Here is a 22,792-nt window from a genome sequence, read left to right on the forward strand (position 1 = left end):
CCAACTGCTGCGAATGCCAGTGACTACTGATTACAGCGGAAACACTCATCCACAGAATGAGAAAGTTATAACGGTATTACCGACTTTGAATCCCTTGTTACATCTCATATTTTATACAGGCACAACTAATCAGGCATGTGTGCAGGGCAGGCTGTTGGGGGTAGAACCCCTCCCTGCTCAAACACAATTTCACAGTTTTGTTTTTCTCAATATATTTTCGGGGATGGGGAGGGTTCGAATGTAATAGCGACCATGTGGCAAATTGCCGTAATGCCCAAGTCATATGCCTGGAGCTGGGCGGTATTAAAATTTCAGGTTCAGTATCGGTATTTTTTGGGTCAATTACCTCAGTATCTGTATGGTATTCGGCATTGACACGTAATATCGTACTGATGCCGATATCAAGCAGTATTTTTGGAATACTCTGCTTTAAATGCATGCCCGAGTTAAGGCTCGCCTGCTAATTTCATCTAAATAAATTTGAATTCCATACACAAGTCCTTGTCTGGTTTATAATATTTTATCCTTTTAGGAAGGGTACAGTAGATATCCTCAAGTGATTGTGAACCGGCCTAGTAATGGGAAATGGTTTATAGTATTGCCATGATCTGCCAATCCTTCCCGTTGATACAAGGAGCATGAACATGCTTTTCTGTCGAATCTGTAGAAGAATGACGTCGATCTGTTCTTCTTGTCAGCCATTTTTAAGTTGGTCAGATATAGATATATATATGGTTTTTTTCGGATATATTGTTAGTGCCTTACTAAATGGAGGGGTGTGGATATTTTTCAATACTGAAATTTCGGTATATTGAAATTTGCTTGGTACGGTAAATCAGTATTGACATGATACCGATACCGAATGGTATATATACAATATACCGCCTAGCTCTACATGTGCCTCTATGTCCTCAAAATTAAGCACAGTCTCGCGGCCAAACTGACTGTGCCTTATTTTGCATGGTACAATGTATTAACTGGTCATAATACTCAAGGACGACTTCTGAAAGTTGTTTTATTATGAAAACATGAAACCCCTTGTTATTCTTTATTTGGAAAGGGTGCTGTTGTGTTGTATTAAAGAAAGACATGTTTTATTTAACGACGCACTCAACATATTTTATTTACGGTTATATGGTGTCAGACATATGGTTAAGGACCACACAGATATTGAGAGAGGAAACCTGCTGTTGCCACTTCATGGACTACTCTTTCTGATTAGCAGCAAGGGATCTTTTATATGCACCATTCCACAGACATGGTAGTACATACCACGGCCTTTGATGTACCAGTCGTGGTGCACTGGCTAGAACTAGAAATAGCCCAATGGGCCCACCGATGATCCCACACTGACCGCGCATCGAGCGAGCGCTGTACCACTGGGCTACGTCCCGCCCCTTTGTGTTATATTAAGACACTTGTTATAGTTTACCGTGTTGTCCTGCCTTCTGGCCGTAATGCCCTAAAAACAATCTCCATTGGTCTAGGTTAAATGACCTTTTCTTCTAATTTGCTCAATTCTAGGCCTGGATTCGAATGACTCAACTCCCATACTTCGGTCGCCAATTTAGACCCTCCCCTCCCCCCTGCTAAAATTCCTGGACATGCACGTCGGTTAATCTAGTAGTAAATAATTTTTTTTCTCAAATATCATGTTGGTAGAGGCAAAATAATACAGTTCTGTGAATTTTGTCATCTGAAATAATTTTGTTTACTATCCCATACTGTTGTTGTGTGTAAAAGTGAAATCTTTGACCCCCAAAACATACATTTGGACACCAAAATCATCTTCATATGACAAGCAGAAGCTGAAAAACATGTTTTGATAATTTTGGTGGCCATCTTGGATTTCGCCACCTGGCAGAGTTAGCCAACACTTTTGAGAGGATAACCCCTGCTACTTTTATTCAGAAGGCTTTGAAGATATGGAAACCACCTTCAAACCTTTGTCCCCGTAACTTGGTCACGGAACTGTATTATTTTGCCTCTACTATGTGGTGCCTTATTTCTTTCGCCCAGTATATATTGCAGGGATCGAGAGAGCAAGTAAAATATACACGGCCGGCTGTTACCTTTTTTCAATAGCAGCTCAAACGAAATATTTTTGGCTAAGACACAAATATGTATTAAACAGCATGGAGTGAGGGGACGGTTTGAGGGGGTGGGTGCATGAGGGGAGGGTTTGGGAGAGTGTATGAAAGTAAAGTAAAGTAAAGTAAAGTTTGTTTTATTTAACGACGCCACCAGAGCACAATGATTTTTTATCTGATCATCGGCTATTGGACGTCAAACATATGGTCATTCTGACACTGTTTTTTAGAGGAAACCCGCTGTCGCCACATAGGCTACTCATTTATGACAGGCAACAAGGGATCTTTTATTTGCGCTTTCCACAGGCAGGATAACACAAACCATGGCCTTTGTTGAACCAGTTATGGATCACTGGTTGGTGTAAGTGGTTTACACCTACCCACTGAACCTTGCGGAGCACTCACTCGGGGTTTGGAATCGGTATCTGGATTGAAAATCCCATGCCTCGACTGGGATCCGAACCAAGTACCTACCAGCCTGTAGACCGATGGCCTAACCACGATGCCACCGAGTCCGGTGAGAGAGTGTATGAGACCTCCGAGATGTATTTGAGAGCATTATGGTATTAAAATATGACAGAATCATGAGCCAAATAGCTGATGAGATAAACTTAAAACATACATACATGTATGTTGGCAGGGTTTTATTTCTAAAATTTTACTTGACACCCATGGCTTTAACTTTGGGAATTTTAGCATTGTTTTACAAAATTTTGGGAATTTTTAGTTTCATCTTAGTGAGCCTTGTTAGAATCGAAAAGACTAATACTATACATATACTTGTTTTTATTCAAATTAATATCTAGTCTTATGTATTGTTTTCAAAATATGCCTTTATATAATAATAAAAAAAGAGAATTATTTACATTGTTTGGGAATTTTTTACTCCAAAATTGGGAATAAAAAACAACAGCTTTTGAAGAATGGTGGGGAATGGTGCCGAATTATTGGAGTCTAGAAACATAGGTGATAAAACCCTGGAAGGTCTCTAGAAACATAGGTGATAAAACCCTGGTTGGTCTGTAGAAACATAGGTGATAAAACTCTGGTTGGTCTCTAGAAACATAGGTGATAAAACCCTGGTTGGTCTGTAGAAACATAGGTGATAAAACCCTGGTTGGTCTCTAGAAACATAGGTGATAAAACCCTGGTCTGTAGTCTGGTTGGTCTCTAGAAACATAGGTGATAAAACCCTGGTTGGTCTCTAGAAACATAGGTGATAAAACCCAGGAAGGTCTGTAGAAACAGGTGATAAAAGCCTGGTTGGTCTCTAGAAACATAGGTGATAAAACCCTGGTTGGTCTGTAGAAACATAGGTAATAAAACCCTGGTTGGTCTCTAGAAACATAGGTGATAAAACCCTGGAAGGTCTGTAGAAACAGGTGATAAAACCCTGGTTGGTCTCTAGAAACATAGGTGATGGTTGGTCTCTAGAAACATAGGTGATAAAACCCTGGTTGGTCTGTAGAAACATAGGTATAAAACCCTGGTTGGTCTCTAGAAACATAGGTGATAAAACCCTGGTTGGTCTCTAGAAACATAGGTGATAAAACCCTGGTTGGTCTGTAGAAACATAGGTGATAAAACCCTGGTTGGTCTTAGAAACATAGGTGATAAAACCCTGGTTGGTCTGAGAAACATAGGTGATAAAACCTGGTTGGTCTCTAGAAACATAGGTATGAAAACCCTGGTTGGTCTCTAGAAACATAGGTGATAAAACCCTGGTTGGTCTCTAGAAACATAGGTGATAAAACCCTGGTTGGTCTGTAGAAACATAGGTAATAAAACCCTGGTTGGTCTCTAGAAACATAGGTCTTCGGTTGGTCTCTAGAAACATAGGTGATAAAACCCAGGTAGAAACAGGTGATAAAAGCCTGGTTGGTCTCTAGAAACATAGGTGATAAAACCCTGGAAGGTCTCTAGAAACATAGGTGATAAAACCCTGGTTGGTGTTTAGAAACATAGGTGATAAAACCCTGGAAGGTCTCTAGAAACATAGGTGATAAAACCCTGGTTGGTCTGTAGAAACATAGGCGGTAAAACCCTGGTTGGTCTCTAGAAACATAGGCGATAAAACCCTGGTTGGTCTCTAGAAACAGGCGATAAAACCCTGGTTGGTCTGTAGAAACATAGGTGATAAAACCCTGGTTGGTCTCTAGAAACATAGGTGATAAAACCCTGGTTGGTCTGTAGAAACATAGGTGATAAAACTCTGGTTGGTCTCTAGAAACATAGGTGATAAAACCCTGGTTGGTCTGTAGAAACATAGGTAATAAAACCCTGGTTGGTCTCTAGAAACATAGGTGATAAAACCCAGGAAGGTCTGTAGAAACAGGTGATAAAAGCCTGGTTGGTCTCTAGAAACATAGGTGATAAAACCCTGGTTGGTCTGTAGAAACATAGGTAATAAAACCCTGGTTGGTCTCTAGAAACATAGGTGATAAAACCCTGGTTGGTCTCTAGAAACATAGGTGATAAAACCCTGGTTGGTCTGTAGAAACATAGGTAATAAAACCCTGGTTGGTCTCTAGAAACAGGCGATAAAACCCTGGTTGGTCTGTAGAAACATAGGTGATAAAACCCTGGTTGGTCTCTAGAAACATAGGTGATAAAACCCTGGTTGGTCTGTAGAAACATAGGTAATAAAACCCTGGTTGGTCTCTAGAAACATAGGTGATAACACCCAGGAAGGTCTGTAGAAACAGGTGATAAAAGCCTGGTTGGTCTCTAGAAACATAGGTGATAAAACCCTGGAAGGTCTCTAGAAACATAGGTGATAAAACCCTGGTTGGTGTTTAGAAACATAGGTGATAAAACCCTGGAAGGTCTCTAGAAACATAGGTGATAAAACCCTGGTTGGTCTGTAGAAACATAGGCGGTAAAACCCTGGTTGGTCTCTAGAAACATAGGCGATAAAACCCTGGTTGGTCTCTAGAAACAGGCGATAAAACCCTGGTTGGTCTGTAGAAACATAGGTGATAAAACCCTGGTTGGTCTCTAGAAACATAGGTGATAAAACCCTGGTTGGTCTCTAGAAACATAGGTGATAAAACCCTGGTTGGTCTCTAGAAACATAGGTGATAAAAGCCTGGTTGGTCTCTAGAAACATAGGTGATAAAACCCTGGTTGGTCTGTAGAAACACAGGTGATAAAACCCTGGTTGGTCTCTAGAAAACTGACCTGCGATGTTTTGCTGCCATTAGCAGGTGAATTTCTATTTGATATGCTAGGTTTAGGACAGCTTTTAATATTCTCTCTTCACAAGTGCTATTTTGAGCCCTGTCATGACATGTTTACAGGGGCGTCATCTAGATGTTGGTGGAGTGCTTGGTGGAGTGCTTGGTAGAGCACTTGCCTGGTGCGCTTGTATCATGGGATGAAACCACCTCAGTGAATCCATTCTCTGATTCAGCTTTTCCCCATCCCATTTAGTGCCCCATGACTGAGTGTGTTAATTGTCCCGTATTTGGAAATTTTAAAGTGCAAATAAAGAACCAAATGTTACATGTGCAATAATCGATGATTAATAAATCAGTGTGAAAGTTAAAGTTAAAGTTTGTTTTGTTTAACAACACCACTAGAGCACATTAATTAATCATTCGCTATTGGATGTCAAACCCGTGGTCATTTTGACACAATCATAGAGGGGGAACCTGCTACATTTTTCCATTAGTAACAATGGATCTTTTATATACACCATCCCACAGACAGGATAGCACATACCACAGCCTTTGATATACCAGTGACTCATGGTGCACTGGCTGGAACAGGAAATAGCTCAATGTGCCCACCAACGGGGATCGATCCTAGACCGACCGCACATCAGGCTTGTGCTTTACCACTGGACTACACCCCACCCAGAATAAATCAATGTGGTCTAGTGGTGTCATTAAAAACTTTCATTTTATTTCAAATGGATTAACTCTTAAATATGACCTTAATAGCATTATAGCTAAATACTATTGCATTGGAAAATGCCAGCAGTTGGGGTGGGGTGGGGAGGTTCAGTTACATATTAATTTGCCTTTTTAGTGGTGTGGGGGGAGAATACTTAATTTTCAGAGTTGGTAGAGGGCCAGTGACCCAACCCAATGCCGATAAGCACCTCTTACAGGGTTGCGGAAAGTACTCACCTGCTCACCAAATGCGAGTAAAAATTCTGACAGACGAGTTAAAAAATAGAACTACCAGTTTGATGGTCTACCTGTCTTTTTGATTTGGTTTGCCACGTGATGTTGATCACTTACCAAATGTTCTTAATAATGTTTTGTCAATATATCTATACATGTATATCATTTTAAGTGAAGACACTGTATAATATTGCTAATAATATATTGTTCTATAGACTGGCAGACTAGTAGAAATTCTGGTGAGCTAGTAAATTTTAGTTGGTTCTGGTCTGGCAGGGTAGTTAAATATTTTCCATTTCTGCATGTCTGTCTTATTTATCATAAATGATTAAATAACTGCAGCTGTTAAGAAAGTTGCATATAACTGGATAAATATATCTGGTAAATTCTTCTATTTATGTTTGATTGTGGTCCTAAACTGCAGTGCCGATTTCACATTTGTTGTTGACAGAACATGTGACGTTTGCTGGCCACACGAGACAATGGCTGAAGGAGGATTTGGGAGACGGTATGTATTTCTTCTTCTCTCTCTACCTCTGTCTCTCTCTCATTCTCTCTCTCTCATCCTCCCTCTCTCTTTCTACCTGTCTCTCTCTCTCTCTCTCTCTCTCTCTCTCTCTCTCTCTCTCTCTCTCTCTCTCTCTCTCTCTCTCTCTCTCTCTCTCTCTCTCTCTCTCTCTCTCTCTCTCTCTCACAATTACAGTATTCAGTAAGAAGAGCAGTATTTAAAAAATGGAGGGCAGGACGTAGCCCAGTGGTAAAATATTCGCCTGATGCACAGTCGGTTTAAGATCGATCCCTGTCTGTGGGCCCGTTAGGCTATTTCTCAGTCTAACCATCGCACCATGACTAAACCACCAAAGGCTGTAATATGTACTATCCTGTCTGTGAGATATAAAAGATCCCTTGCTACTAAAGGAAAAATGTAGCAGGTTTATTATTCTCTAAGACTATATGTCAAAAATTACCAAATGTTTGCCATCTAATAGCCGATTGTTAATAAATCAATGTGTTCTAGTGGTGTCGTTAAGCAAAACAAACTTTTAAACTTTAAAAAATGGTACCTTATACAGTAATCAAAATTACTCTAATACGTATTTTACAGGTCTCTGAGAATATATACTTTTCCATTTGTGAGTTGCACAAAAATACATTTTGGTAACCTATTTCCTTTTTGCATAATCTGTTACGCCTATGTAAATACTTCCTAAATTTAATGTCGTTCCTCTTGGTTTTTTTGTGTGGGTTTTTTGTGTGGGTTTTTTTGTTTTTCTTGTTTTGTATGTATAAACTTATTTTTCTCAATATAGGGTGTATACTACCAAATCAAATCCCATAGATGACAATAGTAACATATGTGGCTAAAACTCCTACCTGCAGCATATAAATTGACATAAATGCCACTGATATAAATACTACCACACCTCACCCTTAAAGTGAATCAGAAAAAATTGGGGGTCCAGCTGCTCATTTCCGAGATAACGGGCAGCATCTATGTTCCCACACAAAATTTGAGTACGTTTTTTTTACAGGTACCGCATACATGTTTCAAGCACAAGACTACTTGACACAGTGGTACTAGATGAAATAAAATTGCATACATTTTTTGCCCAAATAAAACTATTTGTTTTTACAACCAACACACTCACATTTATCACCAATCACAGGACTTGTGGTGTTAATTAACTTCTCTATCAAAACTAGAGTGCACCTTGAACTTTTAACCAGCCGGAAATTATTTGGTTTAGTACTACCTAAAGCTTGTAAGAGGATGAATCAGCACTATCCCTAACATTAACAAATTCTTTCTGGGATATATATATATATATATATATATATATATATATATATATATATATATATATATATATATATATATATACAGATACATATATATATATACCAAAAAATAAATAAGTAAATAAAATTAAAGCATGAACCAAAAATAGGTTTAAAAATTAAATTTGTGTGAGTAATTTTCAGAGGTCTGTTTTATATGAAAAATCTTATCTTGAATCAGCCGGCCAACCAAGATATTACCATAAATTACATGTTTTCCACAATATCTTATCTTGAATCAGCCGGCCAACCAAGATATTACCGTAAATTACATGTCTTCCACAAAATCTCATCTTGAATCAGCCGGCCAACCAAGATATTACCGTAAATTATATGTCTTCCACAAAATCTCATCTTGAATCAGCCGGCCAACCACGATATTACCGTAAATTACATGTCTTCCACAAAATCTTATCTTGAATCAGCCGGCCAACCAAGATATTACCGTAAATTACATGTCTTCCACAAAATCTTATCTTGAATCAGCCGGCCAACCACATATTACTGTAAATTACATGTCTTCCACAATATCTTATCTTGAATCAGCTAACCAACCAAGATATTACCGTAAATTACGTCTTCCACAAAATGAAGGAAATCCATTGTTGTTAATGTTCTCAACTGCAGCAAAATAATGATTACCTCCCTTTCCATCAACACGAGCACACGGAGATTCTAAGTTTGTTTATGTTAATAAAACAGATAGAATTTGTTAGTTGTTAAGTTCTTGAAATTCTGTCTTCTAATTTACTTGGGGGCTGGATGTAGCCCGGTGCTAGCCTGAGACATGGCGGTTATAAGATCGATCCCCGTCGGTGGGCCCATTGGGCTATTTCTCATTCCAGCCAGTGCTCCCCATTTGGTGTAACAAACACTGTGGTACCGGTATATACTACACTATGTATGGAATGATGCATATAAAAGATATCTTGTTGCTAACTGAAAAGAATAGCCCATGGCATGATGGTTGCGGGTTTCCTCTCTGATTATATGTCACAGGATTTGAACACATGGGCGGATCTAGCAGGGTTTCCTGTGACCCTCCCAACTTGTTTAACTACTTTAAAACCCTCCAGAAATTCATCACCCATGATATGTAATACTAAATTAATCTAAAAACATATTTCTGAGTGTCTTTATTTCAAAATGTTCTGAAGAGCATGCCCCAGCCCCAGCCCCAGCCCCAGCCCCAGCCCCAGCCCCAGCCTCAGCCCCAGCCCCAGCAGATCTGGCTCCCTTTAGGAGCTGAGCTCATTTACTTTTGACAAACTCAACTTGTCCTTTTCAGAATTTTGTGTCACCCTCTTTACAAGTCCTGCAACATAATTACAATACTCTTTATATATGCACCTGTATTTTGATTTTGTATTATGTTTAATATAATTATGCAGGCCTCGAACTTAAGAATTTGTTGCCTATGACAATTAAAAAACCATTGCGGTGAATGAAACAGCCCACCAATGACAATGTAAAGCTTGACTATATTTCCAAGTGTACAAATGTTAAAAACTGGCAGATAATGTACACCAGTTGTTATTGAGGACTTTTACTAATGGCAATAATATTTATCCAGCAGCACAACTCTTGACAAAAGTGCTGTTGGCGATGCTCCCGACCTACGGTAATTTATATCATTATGGTTGCAATTGTTGTTGGTGCCATTGTTAAGTTCTAACCCTGTTACATAAGGACAGTCAACATTATTGTCCACACTAATAAAATAACCTCCACACTAGTGTTAACCCTTCCCTCTACACTAGTGTTAACCCATCCCTCCACACTAGCGTTTACCTCCTTTCTCCACACTAATTTTAACCCCTCCCTCCACACTAGTGTTAACCTCCTCTCTCCACACTAGTGTTAACCTCCTTTCTCCACACTAGTTTTAGCCCCTCCCTCCACACTAGTGTTAACCTCCTCTCTCCACACTAGTGTTGACTCCTTCCTCCACACTAGTGTTAACCCCTCCCTCTACACTCATGTTAACCCTTCCCTCCACGCAAGTGTTAACCCTTCCATCCACACTAGTGTTAACCCCTCCCTCCACTTTAGTGTTAATCCTTTCCTCCACACTAGATTTAACCTCCTCTCTCTATACTAGTGTTAACCTCCTCTCTCCACACTAGTGTTAACCTCTCTCTCCACACTAGTGTTAACCTTCTCTCTCCACACTAGTGTTAACCCCCCTTCACACTAGTGTTAACCCCCTCCACACTAATGTTAACCCCTCCCTCGACACTAATGTTAACCCTTCTCTTCACACGAGGGTTAAATCTTCCCTTCACACATGTGTTAAACCTTCCTTCCACACTAGTGTTAACCCTTCCCTCCACACTAGTGTTAACCCTTCCCTCCACACTAGTGTTAACCCTTCCCTCCACACTAGTGTTAACCCTCCCTTCACACTAGTGTTAATCCTTCCCTTCACACTAGTGTTAACCCATCCCTCCACACCAGTGTTAACCCTTCCCATCACACAAGTGTTAACACTTCCCTTCACACTAGAGTTAACCCTTCCCTTCACACACGTGTTAACCCTATATTCCACACTAGTGTTAACCCCTCCCTCTACACTAGTGTTAACCCCTCCCTCCACACCAGTGTTAACCCCTCCCTCCACACTAGTATTAACCCCTCCCTTCACATAAGTGTTAACCCTTCCCTTCACACTAATGTTAACCCTTCCCTTCACACAAGTGTTAACCCTACCTTCCACACTAGTGTTAACCCCTCCCTCTACACTAGTGTTAACCCCTTGCTCCACACTAGTGTTAACTCCTTGCTCCACACTAGTGTTAACTCCTTGCTCCACACTAGTATTAACCCCTTTCTCCACACTAGTGTTAACCCCTTGCTCCACACTAGTGTTAACTCCTTGCTCCACACTAGTGTTAACCCCTTTCTCCACACTAGTGTTAACCTCGTCTCTCCACACTAGTGTTAACCCCTTGCTCCACACTAGTGTTAACTCCTTGCTCTAGTTAGCTTAGTAACTGGTTTAACGTGTCCATATACCACTAGGGTTTCGAAAACGCCTATTCCGAGTCCGGCCTCCGATATGATCGGGGGTCTGACTCGGGACAGGGATAACCTAACAAATAGGGTCAATTTTGAAATTTTGAATATTAACGCCAAAAGTATTGAAAAGGGGAAAACTGGAGTTAATAAGTTTTGGCTGCACCCTTAAAGAAAAATATTAGCATTCCTTACCTATATAAATTATTAATATAATATAATTTCGGCGCAAATTTAGATGGGCTGGTCTAAAATTAATAATAATTCTTAAACAATATTCATTAAAGGGACATTCCTGACTTTGCTGCATTGTAAGATGTTTTCGACTAATAAAATAGTTCTACGATTAAACTTACATATTACATCTATTTTCTTGTTTAGAATATCAGTGTCTGTATATACAATGTGTTTCTGGTCGTCTTAATATTTGTAACAAGCCCAAACTGGATTTTGTTTTCAAATAATTTCGTACATACGACAAAAATATATTTTAGGAACTAAAATGAAATTTAACCTAGTACAAATATTATAACGATCAGAAAGGCGTTTAATATACAGTCACTAATATTGTATGCATAAAAATATATTTTATATATAATTATAATCGTTAAAAAGTCTCTGTTAGTCGATAACATCTTTAAAATTGCAGCAAAGGGGCTGCCAGTCATATTTTAAACATTGGTGTGACCAGGTGAGGGTCGGGAGGGAGGGGAGGCCAGCCCTACACAAAACCTAAGGCCGAACCGCCTACGCATATAGCCCCAAAGAATGCCCTAACTCCTGGCATCCCATCACTCCCACCCCCCACCGTGTCCAACCGCAGTTCAGTCCAATCCTGGCAGCCTACTAGTTGCTTAGGAAGTTATTATATCTTCCCAAACCGGCGTCACTTGAAGAGTGATGCCAAAGGGTTATAAGAGTTTAATTGCTGGTGCCACTAGGGGAGTGGCACAAAAAATCCAGCAATGGTGAATTTAATATTTTGTTTCAAGTACCAAGCCTGCCAGAAGGAGAGAGATGAACCTGGCCGATCCATGGAAAAACAGGCGACTCCTCAGTTGTCCTCTAAAACAACACGATTAAGTAATTTAGAAGACGCGGCGAACACTTTAATCTATAATACCTAGGGCAGTAGATGAGGTAATATTAACCAAGCCACTACCAAAGGCACAGACCAGACACCTGCCCTGTTAAATTACATAATTTTTTTTTTTATTATTAAAAATATAAAATAATGATTAAAATATGGATAAAATATACATAAACATAAACCTATCAAATTTATTTACCAAAAAAAAAAAAAAAAAAAAAAAAAAAAAAAAAAAAAAAAAAAAAAAAAAAAAAAAAAAAAAAAAAAAAATAAATAAATAAATAAAATAATATAAAAGGAAAAAAAACAAAAAAAAAAAACCACACAACCAAAGCCAAAATTAAAAGATACACATATTTATAACATGTAATTTTCCGGAAGGTGGAGGGGATTACTGCCAGATAAGCCCCCACCCAATGTCAATGAATGGTGGATCTTTCATTTCAGGCAATGTGTCTAGAAATTACCTTGAAAAGTTAGGCAATGTGTATATTGCCTGAAATATTTAGGCAATATACAGATTGCCTGAGCGAATCAGTTACTTTACAAATTGCCTGAAATTTTCAGGCATTCTACAGATTGCCTGGTTTTACACATTGACTGTAACATATACACAGCTAAAAGAAATGTCCCCATCCAGCACCATAAAAGTTTGGTAGAGCTGGTAGAGACATATAAATTGATTAAAAAGAAAAAATATGTTAAATAATATCTTTAATTATTAAAACGCGATTAACCTGGCCCCGGAGAAACGCAGCCTTGCTCCACACTAGTGTTAACCTCCTCTCTCCACACTAGTGTTAACCCCTTGCTCCACACTAGTGTTAACTCCTTGCTCCACACTAGTGTTAACCCCTTGCTCTACACTAGTGTTAACTCCTTGCTCCACACTAGTGTTAACCCCTTGCTCCACACTAGTGTTAACCCCTTGCTCCACACTAGTGTTAACTCCTCTCTCCACACTAGTGTTAACCCCTTGCTCCACACTAGTGTTAACCTCCTCTCTCCACACTAGTGTTAACTCCTTGCTCCACACTAGTGTTAACTCCTTGCTCTACACTAGTGTTAACTCCTTGCTCCACACTAGTGTTAACCTCCTCTCCACACTAGTGTTAACTCTTTGCTCTACACTAGTGTTAACTCCTTGCTCCACACTAGTGTTAACCCCTTGCTCCACACTAGTGTTAACCCATCCCTCCACACTAGTGTTAACTCCTTGCTCCACACTAGTGTTAACCCATCCCTCCAAACTAGTGTTAACCCCTTGCTCCACACTAGTGTTAACTCCTTGCTCCACACTAGTGTTAACTCCTCTCTCCACACTAGTGTTAACTCCTTGCTCTACACTAGTGTTAACTCCTTGCTCTACACTAGTGTTAACCTCCTCTCTCCACACTAGTGTTAACTCCTTGCTCTACACTAGTGTTAACTCCTTGCTCTACACTAGTGTTAACTCCTTGCTCTACACTAGTGTTAACCTCCTCTCTCCGCACTAGTGGAACCCCTCTCTCCACACTAGTGTTAACCCTTCCCTCCACATTAGTTGTCACTACACAAATGTCATCTGCCATTGAAGCCGATGCTAAATTGCCCAACTTGAAATGCAGATTACCAATAGAACATACACCATTGCGAACATACATTATATAAGCATTTATTTTCACTCCAAAATTGAGAACATTTCTGTCTCAGTTTTTTGCTATATGACCGCATCTGGCTGTAGTACCAGTCCGAACAGGTGGTTCATTAACCGATTCACTCTGGCTGTCTCTTGCGCTATACATCCATGTCCCAAAAGGTCAATGCACAATATTACAAAATAACATGGGCAAAATACAGTCAGAAGACTTACCATTAAACATACATATTGTTTTAATTCTTCACCATTTCCTGGAAGTGAATATGTTAACCATAACATGTGTCACAATTAGGAACTATAGTGGACTGTGATGAATGAACTCTCACCCGCAAGTGATCTGTATAGTAAGACCTTAAAGTCTAATAACAGATTTTGTCAAACTTGGTTTGAAATCAGTTTGATAACTTGGGTCATTTACACCATGAAAAGCTATACTGGACCAGTGTAACTTATGAACTCTAAACAATACACCAAAAGATAAGATGCACCATACCATCTAATAAAACTTCATATCACATTGTTACTCCTTGGTCATCCACACAATAGATGGCCATCAAACAAACAGCCACTATATGGTAATGTATGACCTTGTTGGTAGTTCTGATATAGGGCACATACAAAGAAGCTAATTATCTAGTTAGTTCATTAAAAATATTAGTTTTCATCAATTGTTGCTATGGGCAACAATTGTTTCATAGTGAAGTGTTGAAATCCTGGTTTTTTCCTGTATATTTCAGCATGAAGATCCACACATTATTAATGGCAGATACAAATTCTACTTTTATAGTAGAATACTATGTTATATATTCACAATACCATCAAAACTGTTTGTCACTATGACTGTACATTCGAAAAAATTCATTATGCACAAAATCACAGAAATTAGGGTGAATTTGGATATTGACCTTGTGACCTTGAATTGTGACCTTTTACAATGAGAAACTCAGTGTTAGACACTCAGATCAATTTGTATATTACATGTAAGAACACTAGAATATACATTTTGACACACACACCCCTAAAAATTAAAATAAAATAAAAATAAAATAAAATAAAAATATAATAAAAATATAAATAATAAAAGTAAATAAAATTGACATTGCAATATTTACCCAAATAGGGCCCCCATAAGCTTAGTTCAAATCCACATCGATGTAATTACCTTTTATAAGGATGCTACACTAGTACATTTTCATTTTGGCTTGCTAAACTTATATTTTTTGTGATAAACAGTAATTTCATGTTTTACATTATGGTCTCACTACACAGATGTCATCTGCCATTGAAACCCATGTTAAATTGCCCAACTTCAAATAAAGATTACCAATAGAACGGGTTCTCATTGGCACTAACAACATACACCATTGTGAACATCATTATATAAGCATTTATTTTCACTCCAAAATTGAGAACATTTCCGTCTCAGTTTTTTGCTATATGACCGCATCTGGCTGTAGTACCGGTCCGAACAGGTGGTTCATTAACCAATTCACTCCGGCTGTCTCTTGCGCTATACATCCATGTCCCAAAAGATTGATGCACAATATTACAAAATAACATGGGCAAAATACAGCCAGAAGGCTTACCATTAAACATACATATTGTTTTAATTCTTCACCATTTCCAAGAAGTGAATATGTGAACCATAACTATAGTGGACCGTGATGAATGAACTCTCACCCGAAAGTGATCTGTGTAGTGAGACCTTAGTGTTAGCCTCCTCTCTCCACACTAGTTTTAACCACTCCATCCACACTAGTGTTAACCCTTCCCTCCACACTAGTGGTAACTCCTCTCTTCAGACTAGTGTTAACCCTTCCCTCCACACTAATGGTTACTCCTTCCTCCACACTAGTATTAACCCCTCCATCAGCATTAGTGTTAACCTCCTCCCTCCACACTAGTGTTAACCATCTCTCTCCATGCTAGTGATAACTCCAACATCCACACTAGTGTTAACCCCTCCCTCCACACTAGTGTTAACCTATCTCCACACTAGTATTAACCCCTCCATCAGCATTAGTGTTAACCTTCTCCCTCCACACTAGTGTTAACCTCTCCCTCCACACTAATGGTTACCCCTTTGTCTACACTAGTGTTAACCATCTCTCTTCATGCTAGTGTTAACTCCAACCTCCACACTAGTGTTAACCCTTCCCTCCACACTAGTGTTAACCTCTCTCCACACTAGTATTAACCCTCCCCCACACTAGTGTTAACCCTTCCCTCCACACTAGTGTTAACCTCCTCTCTCCACGATAGTGTTAATACCTCCTTCCACACTAGTATTAACCCCTTCATCCACAGCAGTATTAACTCTTCCTTCCACACTAGTATTAACCCCTTCCTCCACAGCAGTGTGAACTCTTCCCTCCACACTAGTATTAACCCCTTCCTCCACAGCAGTGTTAACTCTTCCCTCCACACTAGTGTTAACCCCTTCCTCCACACTAGTGTTAACCCCTTCCTCCACACTAGTATTAACCCCTTCCTCCACAGCAGTGTTAACTCTTCCCTCCACACTAGTGTTAACACCTTCCTCCACAGCAGTGTGAACTCTTCCTTCCACACTAGTATTAACCCCTTCCTCCACACTAGTGATAACCTCTCCCTCCACACTAGTATTAACCCCTTCCTCCACACCAGTGTTAACTCTTCCTTCCACACTAGTATTAACCCCTTCCTCCACACCAGTGTTAACTCTTCCCTCCACACTAGTATTAACCCCTCCCTCCACACTAGTATTAACCCCTTCCTCCACAGCAGTGTTAACTCTTCCTTCCACACTAGTATTAACCCCTTCCTCCACAGCAGTGTTAACTCTTCCCTCCACACTAGTGTTAATCCCTCCCTATACTAGTATTAACCCCTCCATTCACACCGGTGTTAACCCCTCATTCCACATTAATTTACTGTTTGTATGTTGTAAAAATGTTGATACTTGTGTATTATAGCCGTCTTTGATTGCTGAAATCATACTTTACTTAGATTTTATTGTTCAGATTGTCCATTATCGTACATCTGAAGTGTTTAGGGTCATTCTGGTGTTTTTAATATAACAAAATGGATTATTTTTCAAATATTTGAAAATGCACGTGCGTCTGAAAAGTAACAGTTATGGAGTCGAGTTCTAGTCTATTTTAAAGGTATTTCACCATTTCTACTCTTGTTTCTACTCTTATTTCACTCTGTTACAGGTTTGTAGATTAACTAAATTTCCAGTAGGATCAATATGCTGCATTACCCCCCACCCCACACCCCAAAAACAAACAAAAACCCCCACACTAGTGTTACCCCCCCCCCCCCCCCCCCCCCCCCCCCCCCGCACAAAACAAAAAACAAATTACAAGAAAACGTTTTATGGTGGTTTTCTGTAGCATAAGGTCTGGAGAGGAACATAATGAAAGTTGGTCGAAATTGGAATTCCAGAAAAGGTCTAAATATGACGTAGAAAAAGATGGCCACCAATGTTGAAAAATGTCTTTAAAATCTACTCATATCTGTTAAATTAAAAAATCTCTCACAACTTCTGTGTAAAGATTACCTATAATATTCATTATATTACTAAAGGTATAATTCCTGAAGGTGACAAACCGGCCCTAATCTTGGCAGAGAAATGAGCGGGTTTTTTGCTGAAAGTCCGCTCAAGTCACCAAGTTATTAGCAGTAGTGAGAAGTCAAAGTCCGCTCAAGTCACCAAGTTATTAGCAGTAGTGAGAAGTCAAAGTCCGCTCAAGTCACCAAGTTATTAGCAGTAGTGAGAAGTCAAAGTCCACTCAAGTCACCAAGTTATTAGCAGTAGTGAGAAGTCAAAATCCACTCAAGTCACCAAGTTATTAGCAGTAGTGAGAAGTCAAAGTCCGCTCAAGTCACCAAGTTATTAGCAGTAGTGAGAAGTCAAAGTCCGCTCAACTCACCAAGTTATTAGCAGTAGTGAGAAGTCAAAGTCCGCTCAAGTCACCAAGTTATTAGCAGTAGTGAGAAGTGGAAGTCCGCTCAAGTCACCAAGTTATTAGCAGTAGTGAGAAGTGGAAGTCAGCTCAAGTCACCAAGTTATTAGCAGTAGTGAGAAGTCAAAGTCCGCTCAAGTCACCAAGTTATTAGCAGTAGTGAGAAGTCAAAGTCCGCTCAAGTCAACAAGTTATTCCACAGTAGTGAGAAGTCAAAGTCCACTCAAGTCACCAAGTTATTAGCAGTAGTGAGAAGTCAAATTCCACTCAAGTCACCAAGTTATTAGCAGTAGTGAGAAGTCAAAGTCCGCTCAAGTCACCAAGTTATTAGCAGTAGTGAGAAGTCAAAGTCCGCTCAAGTCACCAAGTTATTCCACAGTAGTGAGAAGTCAAAGTCCGCTCAAGTCACCAAGTTATTAGCAGTAGTGAGAAGTGGAAGTCCACACAAGTCACCAAGTTATTAGCAGTGTGAGAAGTCAAAGTCCGCTCAAGTCACCAAGTAGTATTAGCAGTAGTCCACAGTGAAAGTCCACTCAAGTCACCAAGTTATTAGCAGTAGTGAGAAGTCTTCCCTCCACACAAGTGTTAAGTCCTAGCAGTACACTAGTGTTAGTCCCCTCCTCCACAGTCACCAACTCTATTCCACAGTAGTGTTAGAAGTCAAATTCCACACAGTGTTAACTTATTCCACAGTAGTGAGAAGTCAAAGTCCAGTGTTAACTCTTCCCTCCACACTAGTCACCAAGTCAGCAGTGTTAACTCAAAGTCACCACACTAGTGTTAACCCCTAGCAGTAGTGAGAAGTCAAAGTCCACTCAAGTCACCAAGTTATTAGCAGTAGTGTTAAGTCAAAGTCCGCTCAACACTAGTCACTAGTGAGAGTGTTAACTCCGCTCCCTCCACACTAGTGAGCCCCTTGAGAAGTCACAGTCAGTGTTAAGTCACCCCTCCACACTAGTGTTAGTGAGAAGTGGAAGTCCCTCCACACTAGTATCACCAAGTTATTAGCAGTAGTGAGAAGTCAAAGTCCGCTCAAGTCACCAAGTGTTACACTAGTGAGAAGTCAAAGTCCACACTAGTGAACCCCTTCCTCCACACTAGTAGTTAAGTCTTCCTCCACTCAAGTCAACTCCTTAGCACTAGTGTTAACCCCTCCCTCCACAGCACCAAGTTATTCCACAGAGTGAGAACCCCTTCCTCCACACAAGTCACCAAGTTATTAGCAGTAGTGAGAAGTCAAAGTCCACACAGTGTCAACTCTTTATTAGCAGTAGTGAGAAGTGGAAGTCCACAGCAGTGTTAACACTAGTATTAACCCCTTCCTCCACACCAGTGTTAACTCTTCTCCCTCCACACTAGTGTTAACCCCTTCCTCCACAGTAGTGTTAAGTCCTTCCTCCACACTAGTCATTAACCCCTTCCTCCAGTGCAGTGTTAACCAAGTCCACACTAGTATTAACCTCTTCCTCCACAGTGTTAGCAGTTGAGAAGTGGAAGTCAGCTCAAGTCACCAAGTTATTAGCAGTAGTGAGAAGTCGTCCTCCACTCCACACCAGTTAACTCTTCCCTCCACACTAGTCAAAGTCAGCTCAAGTCACCAAGTTATTAGCAGTAGTGAGAAGTCAAAGTCAGCTCAAGTCACCAAGTTATTAGCAGTAGTGAGAAGTCAAAGTCCGCTCAAGTCACCAAGTTATTAGCAGTAGTGAGAAGTCAAAGTCCGCTCAAGTCACCAAGTTATTAGCAGTAGTGAGAAGTGGAAGTCCGCTCAAGTCACCAAGTTATTAGCAGTAGTGAGAAGTCAAAGTCCGCTCAAGTCACCAAGTTATTAGCAGTAGTGAGAAGTGGAAGTCCGCTCAAGTCACCAAGTTATTAGCAGTAGTGAGAAGTCAAAGTCCGCTCAAGTCACCAAGTTATTAGCAGTAGTGAGAAGTGGAAGTCAGCTCAAGTCACCAAGTTATTAGCAGTAGTGAGAAGTCAAAGTTCGCTCAAGTCACCAAGTTATTAGCAGTAGTGAGAAGTCAAAGTCCGCTCAAGTCACCAAGTTATTAGCAATAGTGAGAAGTCAAAGTCCGCTCAAGTCACCAAGTTATTAGCAGTAGTGAGAAGTCAAAGTCCGCTCAAGTCACCAAGTTATTAGCAGTAGTGAGAAGTGGAAGTCAGCTCAAGTCACCAAGTTATTAGCAGTAGTGAGAAGTCAAAGTCCGCTCAAGTCACCAAGTTATTAGCAGTAGTGAGAAGTCAAAGTCCACTCAAGTCACCAAGTTATTAGCAGTAGTGAGAAGTCAAAGTCCGCTCAAGTCACCAAGTTATTAGCAGTAGTAAGAAGTCAAAGTCCACTCAAGTCACCAAGTTATTAGCAGTAGTGAGAAGTCGAAATCGCTGTAATAATCTGAACTTAATTCAATTTCAAAACGAAATCACACAACAGACGTCAAGACCCCGACTAGATTATTGTCACCTGGCACCTTATGCTGTATATTGGCCAATGTTTCTTCTGTATCCTGTAGCAATCGTGAACTGGCCTATTAACGGGAAATGGTGTCTGCACTCACGCACTGTAATGTATGCTTTTATTTTTTGGGAGTTAGTGCATTTATTTGAAATTGTGACCCTACTATTCATGTCAATTTTTATGGGTTAAAACTAGGGTTTAATGGAAGACATATTTAGTCTGTTGGTGTTTTACATTTCAGCCTGAATAACTGTGATGGAAATCGACAAAATCATCCCGATGACAGAAACGACTTTGATCTTCCAGATGATGATGACGTGGCTCGCCCTTTTCATGGAGGAGTTCGTGGTGGTGAGAGACATCGACCCCGGGGTGATCGTGGGAGAGGACGTGGTGGAGGTCATGATGGAAGAGGTCGAGGTGGTAGAGGTCAAGGTGGAATGCACGAGGAACGTCCTGATGGCCAAAATCGAGATCAGGCTGATGGTAGAGGTGGTGGCAGAGGATTTCAGCGAGGCAGAGGCATGGGACAAAGAAGTGGTCAGATCAGGAGACTAAATTACAAACAACTGGTGGACCTTAAATCTAAGGATGCATCTGACATAGTGATGAAATTATCTTCAGAACAAGCTGCTTTTGCTGATTTATTACAGAGTGACATGTCTCCTTCCACGATGAAAGTCATGTTACATCTGTTGGCAACAGCATGTAGCACAAATTCTGCGAAGATGCACCTCTTTGAGATCATAACAGTAGTTGAAAAGTCAATATTTTTAAAGGAAACTGTAACCGCAGCTTTAACAGCTCTTACTGCCAAATCTGATCCTGAGGATGCTAGAGGAGACCGAGAATTCTTAAAAAATCTACTGACTCTACTTCAATACTTATCCACTTCTTTTCCACACTCAGTAGTCACAATCTCAGGACTTCAAGATGTCCTCAAACTAACTATAGTAGAATTGAAGGACACAGTCAATAACGATGTTGTTGATGAAGAAATACTCGAAATGATGACTGATCTTGACGATCTGAAGGGAAAGATGTTTACAAAAATACAGGCCAACATAGAGGAAAAGAGAATGACTGTACAGCCAGGAGCAAAGCCTCCGGATAATTTCCGTGTCTTGTCTGTATTTCCAACAGAGCAGGATATTTACCCTGATAAAGATGGCCCATACCTTAGAAAAAATAGAGCAATGGGGAGATATACAGATCTGAATGAGTATTTGGATATTCAGTTCAGACTACTGAGGGAGGACTTCATTTGTCCACTGCGAGAAGGCATTGATGACTACCTGCAGCCTAAAGAAGTGCATGGGAGACGGAGGATCAAAGACATCAGGGTCTACAATGATGTCAGAATGCTGAGGACTGTGTGTGCATGGCGTGGGCTGCTGCACAGACTGGAGTTTGACGTCAGCAAGCTGAAGTGAGTTAGGTGGGAAAACACCAAGCGTCTCATCTACGGATCTTTAGTGTGCCTTTCTCACGACACCTTCCACACATACCGCTTTGCAACAGTCTCAGAACGTGATCCCAAGATGCTGGGGCAGGGTTTGGTCGATGTCTTCTTTGAAGATGGTTTGAATTGGGAAGCAGATCTGTTAGAAGACACTAGATTCGTTATGGTGGAGACGACTGCTTACTTTGAAGCTTACCGTCATGTCCTCAAGGGCCTCCAGGAAATAGAGGAAGGACAATTTCCTTTTGAGAAGTACATCATTGCATGTGAGAATGAGGTGTCACCACCGAAATATCTCCGAAATAGGCGAACTGTGCAGTTTGATCTTCGACCTCTTGTAGACGAAAATATCGTAATCCGGGAGGATGAGGCTCTGAGAAGGCAACGGAGGATTGTGAATTATCAATTCAGTGCAGAGTCGCGATGTGCTGAAAGTGTGGAAATTCTCAATCTTAGGAGCTGGCCAAGGCCAGACCAGCTGCACCTCGATCAGTCTCAGTACGAAGCGCTACAGACGGCGTTAACAAAGGAATTTGTCGTGACACAAGGCCCCCCAGGAACTGGAAAGACGTACGTTGGGCTAAAAATAGTGAAAGCTTTACTTCACAATGCTAGCATATGGAATTCTGGACATCAGTCCCCGATGTTGATTGTTTGCTACACAAATCATGCACTTGACCAGTTTCTGGAAGGCATTGATTCATTTTTCAAAGGAAATATAATCAGAGTTGGGGGTCGTGCCGGTGAGGATATGGCAAAGCACTCGCTAAAGGTGAAGAAACAAGCGCTTAGAAAATTACAGGATATGAGACAAATTGCTGGAGTTCGCTTTAATTGCACTAAAAGCATGATGGAGGTAAAGTTGGAGATAGAACGCAGTGGGGCTCAGATGGAAGCATCAGAGAGGGAAATTCTTCATGAGGACATGCTGCGACCTTTTATGGACAACTGTTACGACCAGATGACGTGTGTCGAGTTGCCACAGCAGCAAGAAATACCATCCATGATGGTCGAGTGGCTTGGTTTGGAACAGATGCTTGGAGAGACTCAGGTGGCAGTACAACAGGGTCGGGAAGATGATAATCTGCATGATAAACAAGAAGATGAAATTGCTGTTGAAGAAGA

At 40.4% G+C, this 22,792-nt stretch overlaps 2 protein-coding genes across 2 annotated transcripts in view; both read left to right on the plus strand.

Annotated features, from left to right (window-relative positions):
* Positions 1–22,786, plus strand: part of LOC121374587 (NFX1-type zinc finger-containing protein 1-like) — a 28,589-nt gene extending 5,803 nt beyond the window's left edge. Inside the window, exons 2-3 of the mRNA XM_041501696.1 lie at positions 6,672–6,728; positions 20,447–22,786. Coding sequence (XP_041357630.1) covers positions 6,703–6,728; positions 20,447–21,638 — 1,218 coding nt within the window. The 5' untranslated portion in view covers positions 6,672–6,702 and the 3' untranslated portion in view covers positions 21,639–22,786. The remainder of the gene's footprint in view (positions 1–6,671; positions 6,729–20,446) is intronic.
* Positions 21,747–22,792, plus strand: part of LOC121379370 (NFX1-type zinc finger-containing protein 1-like) — a 4,910-nt gene continuing 3,864 nt past the window's right edge. The window contains exon 1 of the mRNA XM_041507994.1: positions 21,747–22,781. Coding sequence (XP_041363928.1) covers positions 21,747–22,781 — 1,035 coding nt within the window. The remainder of the gene's footprint in view (positions 22,782–22,792) is intronic.

Source organism: Gigantopelta aegis, chromosome 1 (genome assembly GCF_016097555.1).
Source record: "Gigantopelta aegis isolate Gae_Host chromosome 1, Gae_host_genome, whole genome shotgun sequence".
NCBI classification, from domain to species: Eukaryota; Metazoa; Mollusca; class Gastropoda; order Neomphalida; family Peltospiridae; genus Gigantopelta; species Gigantopelta aegis.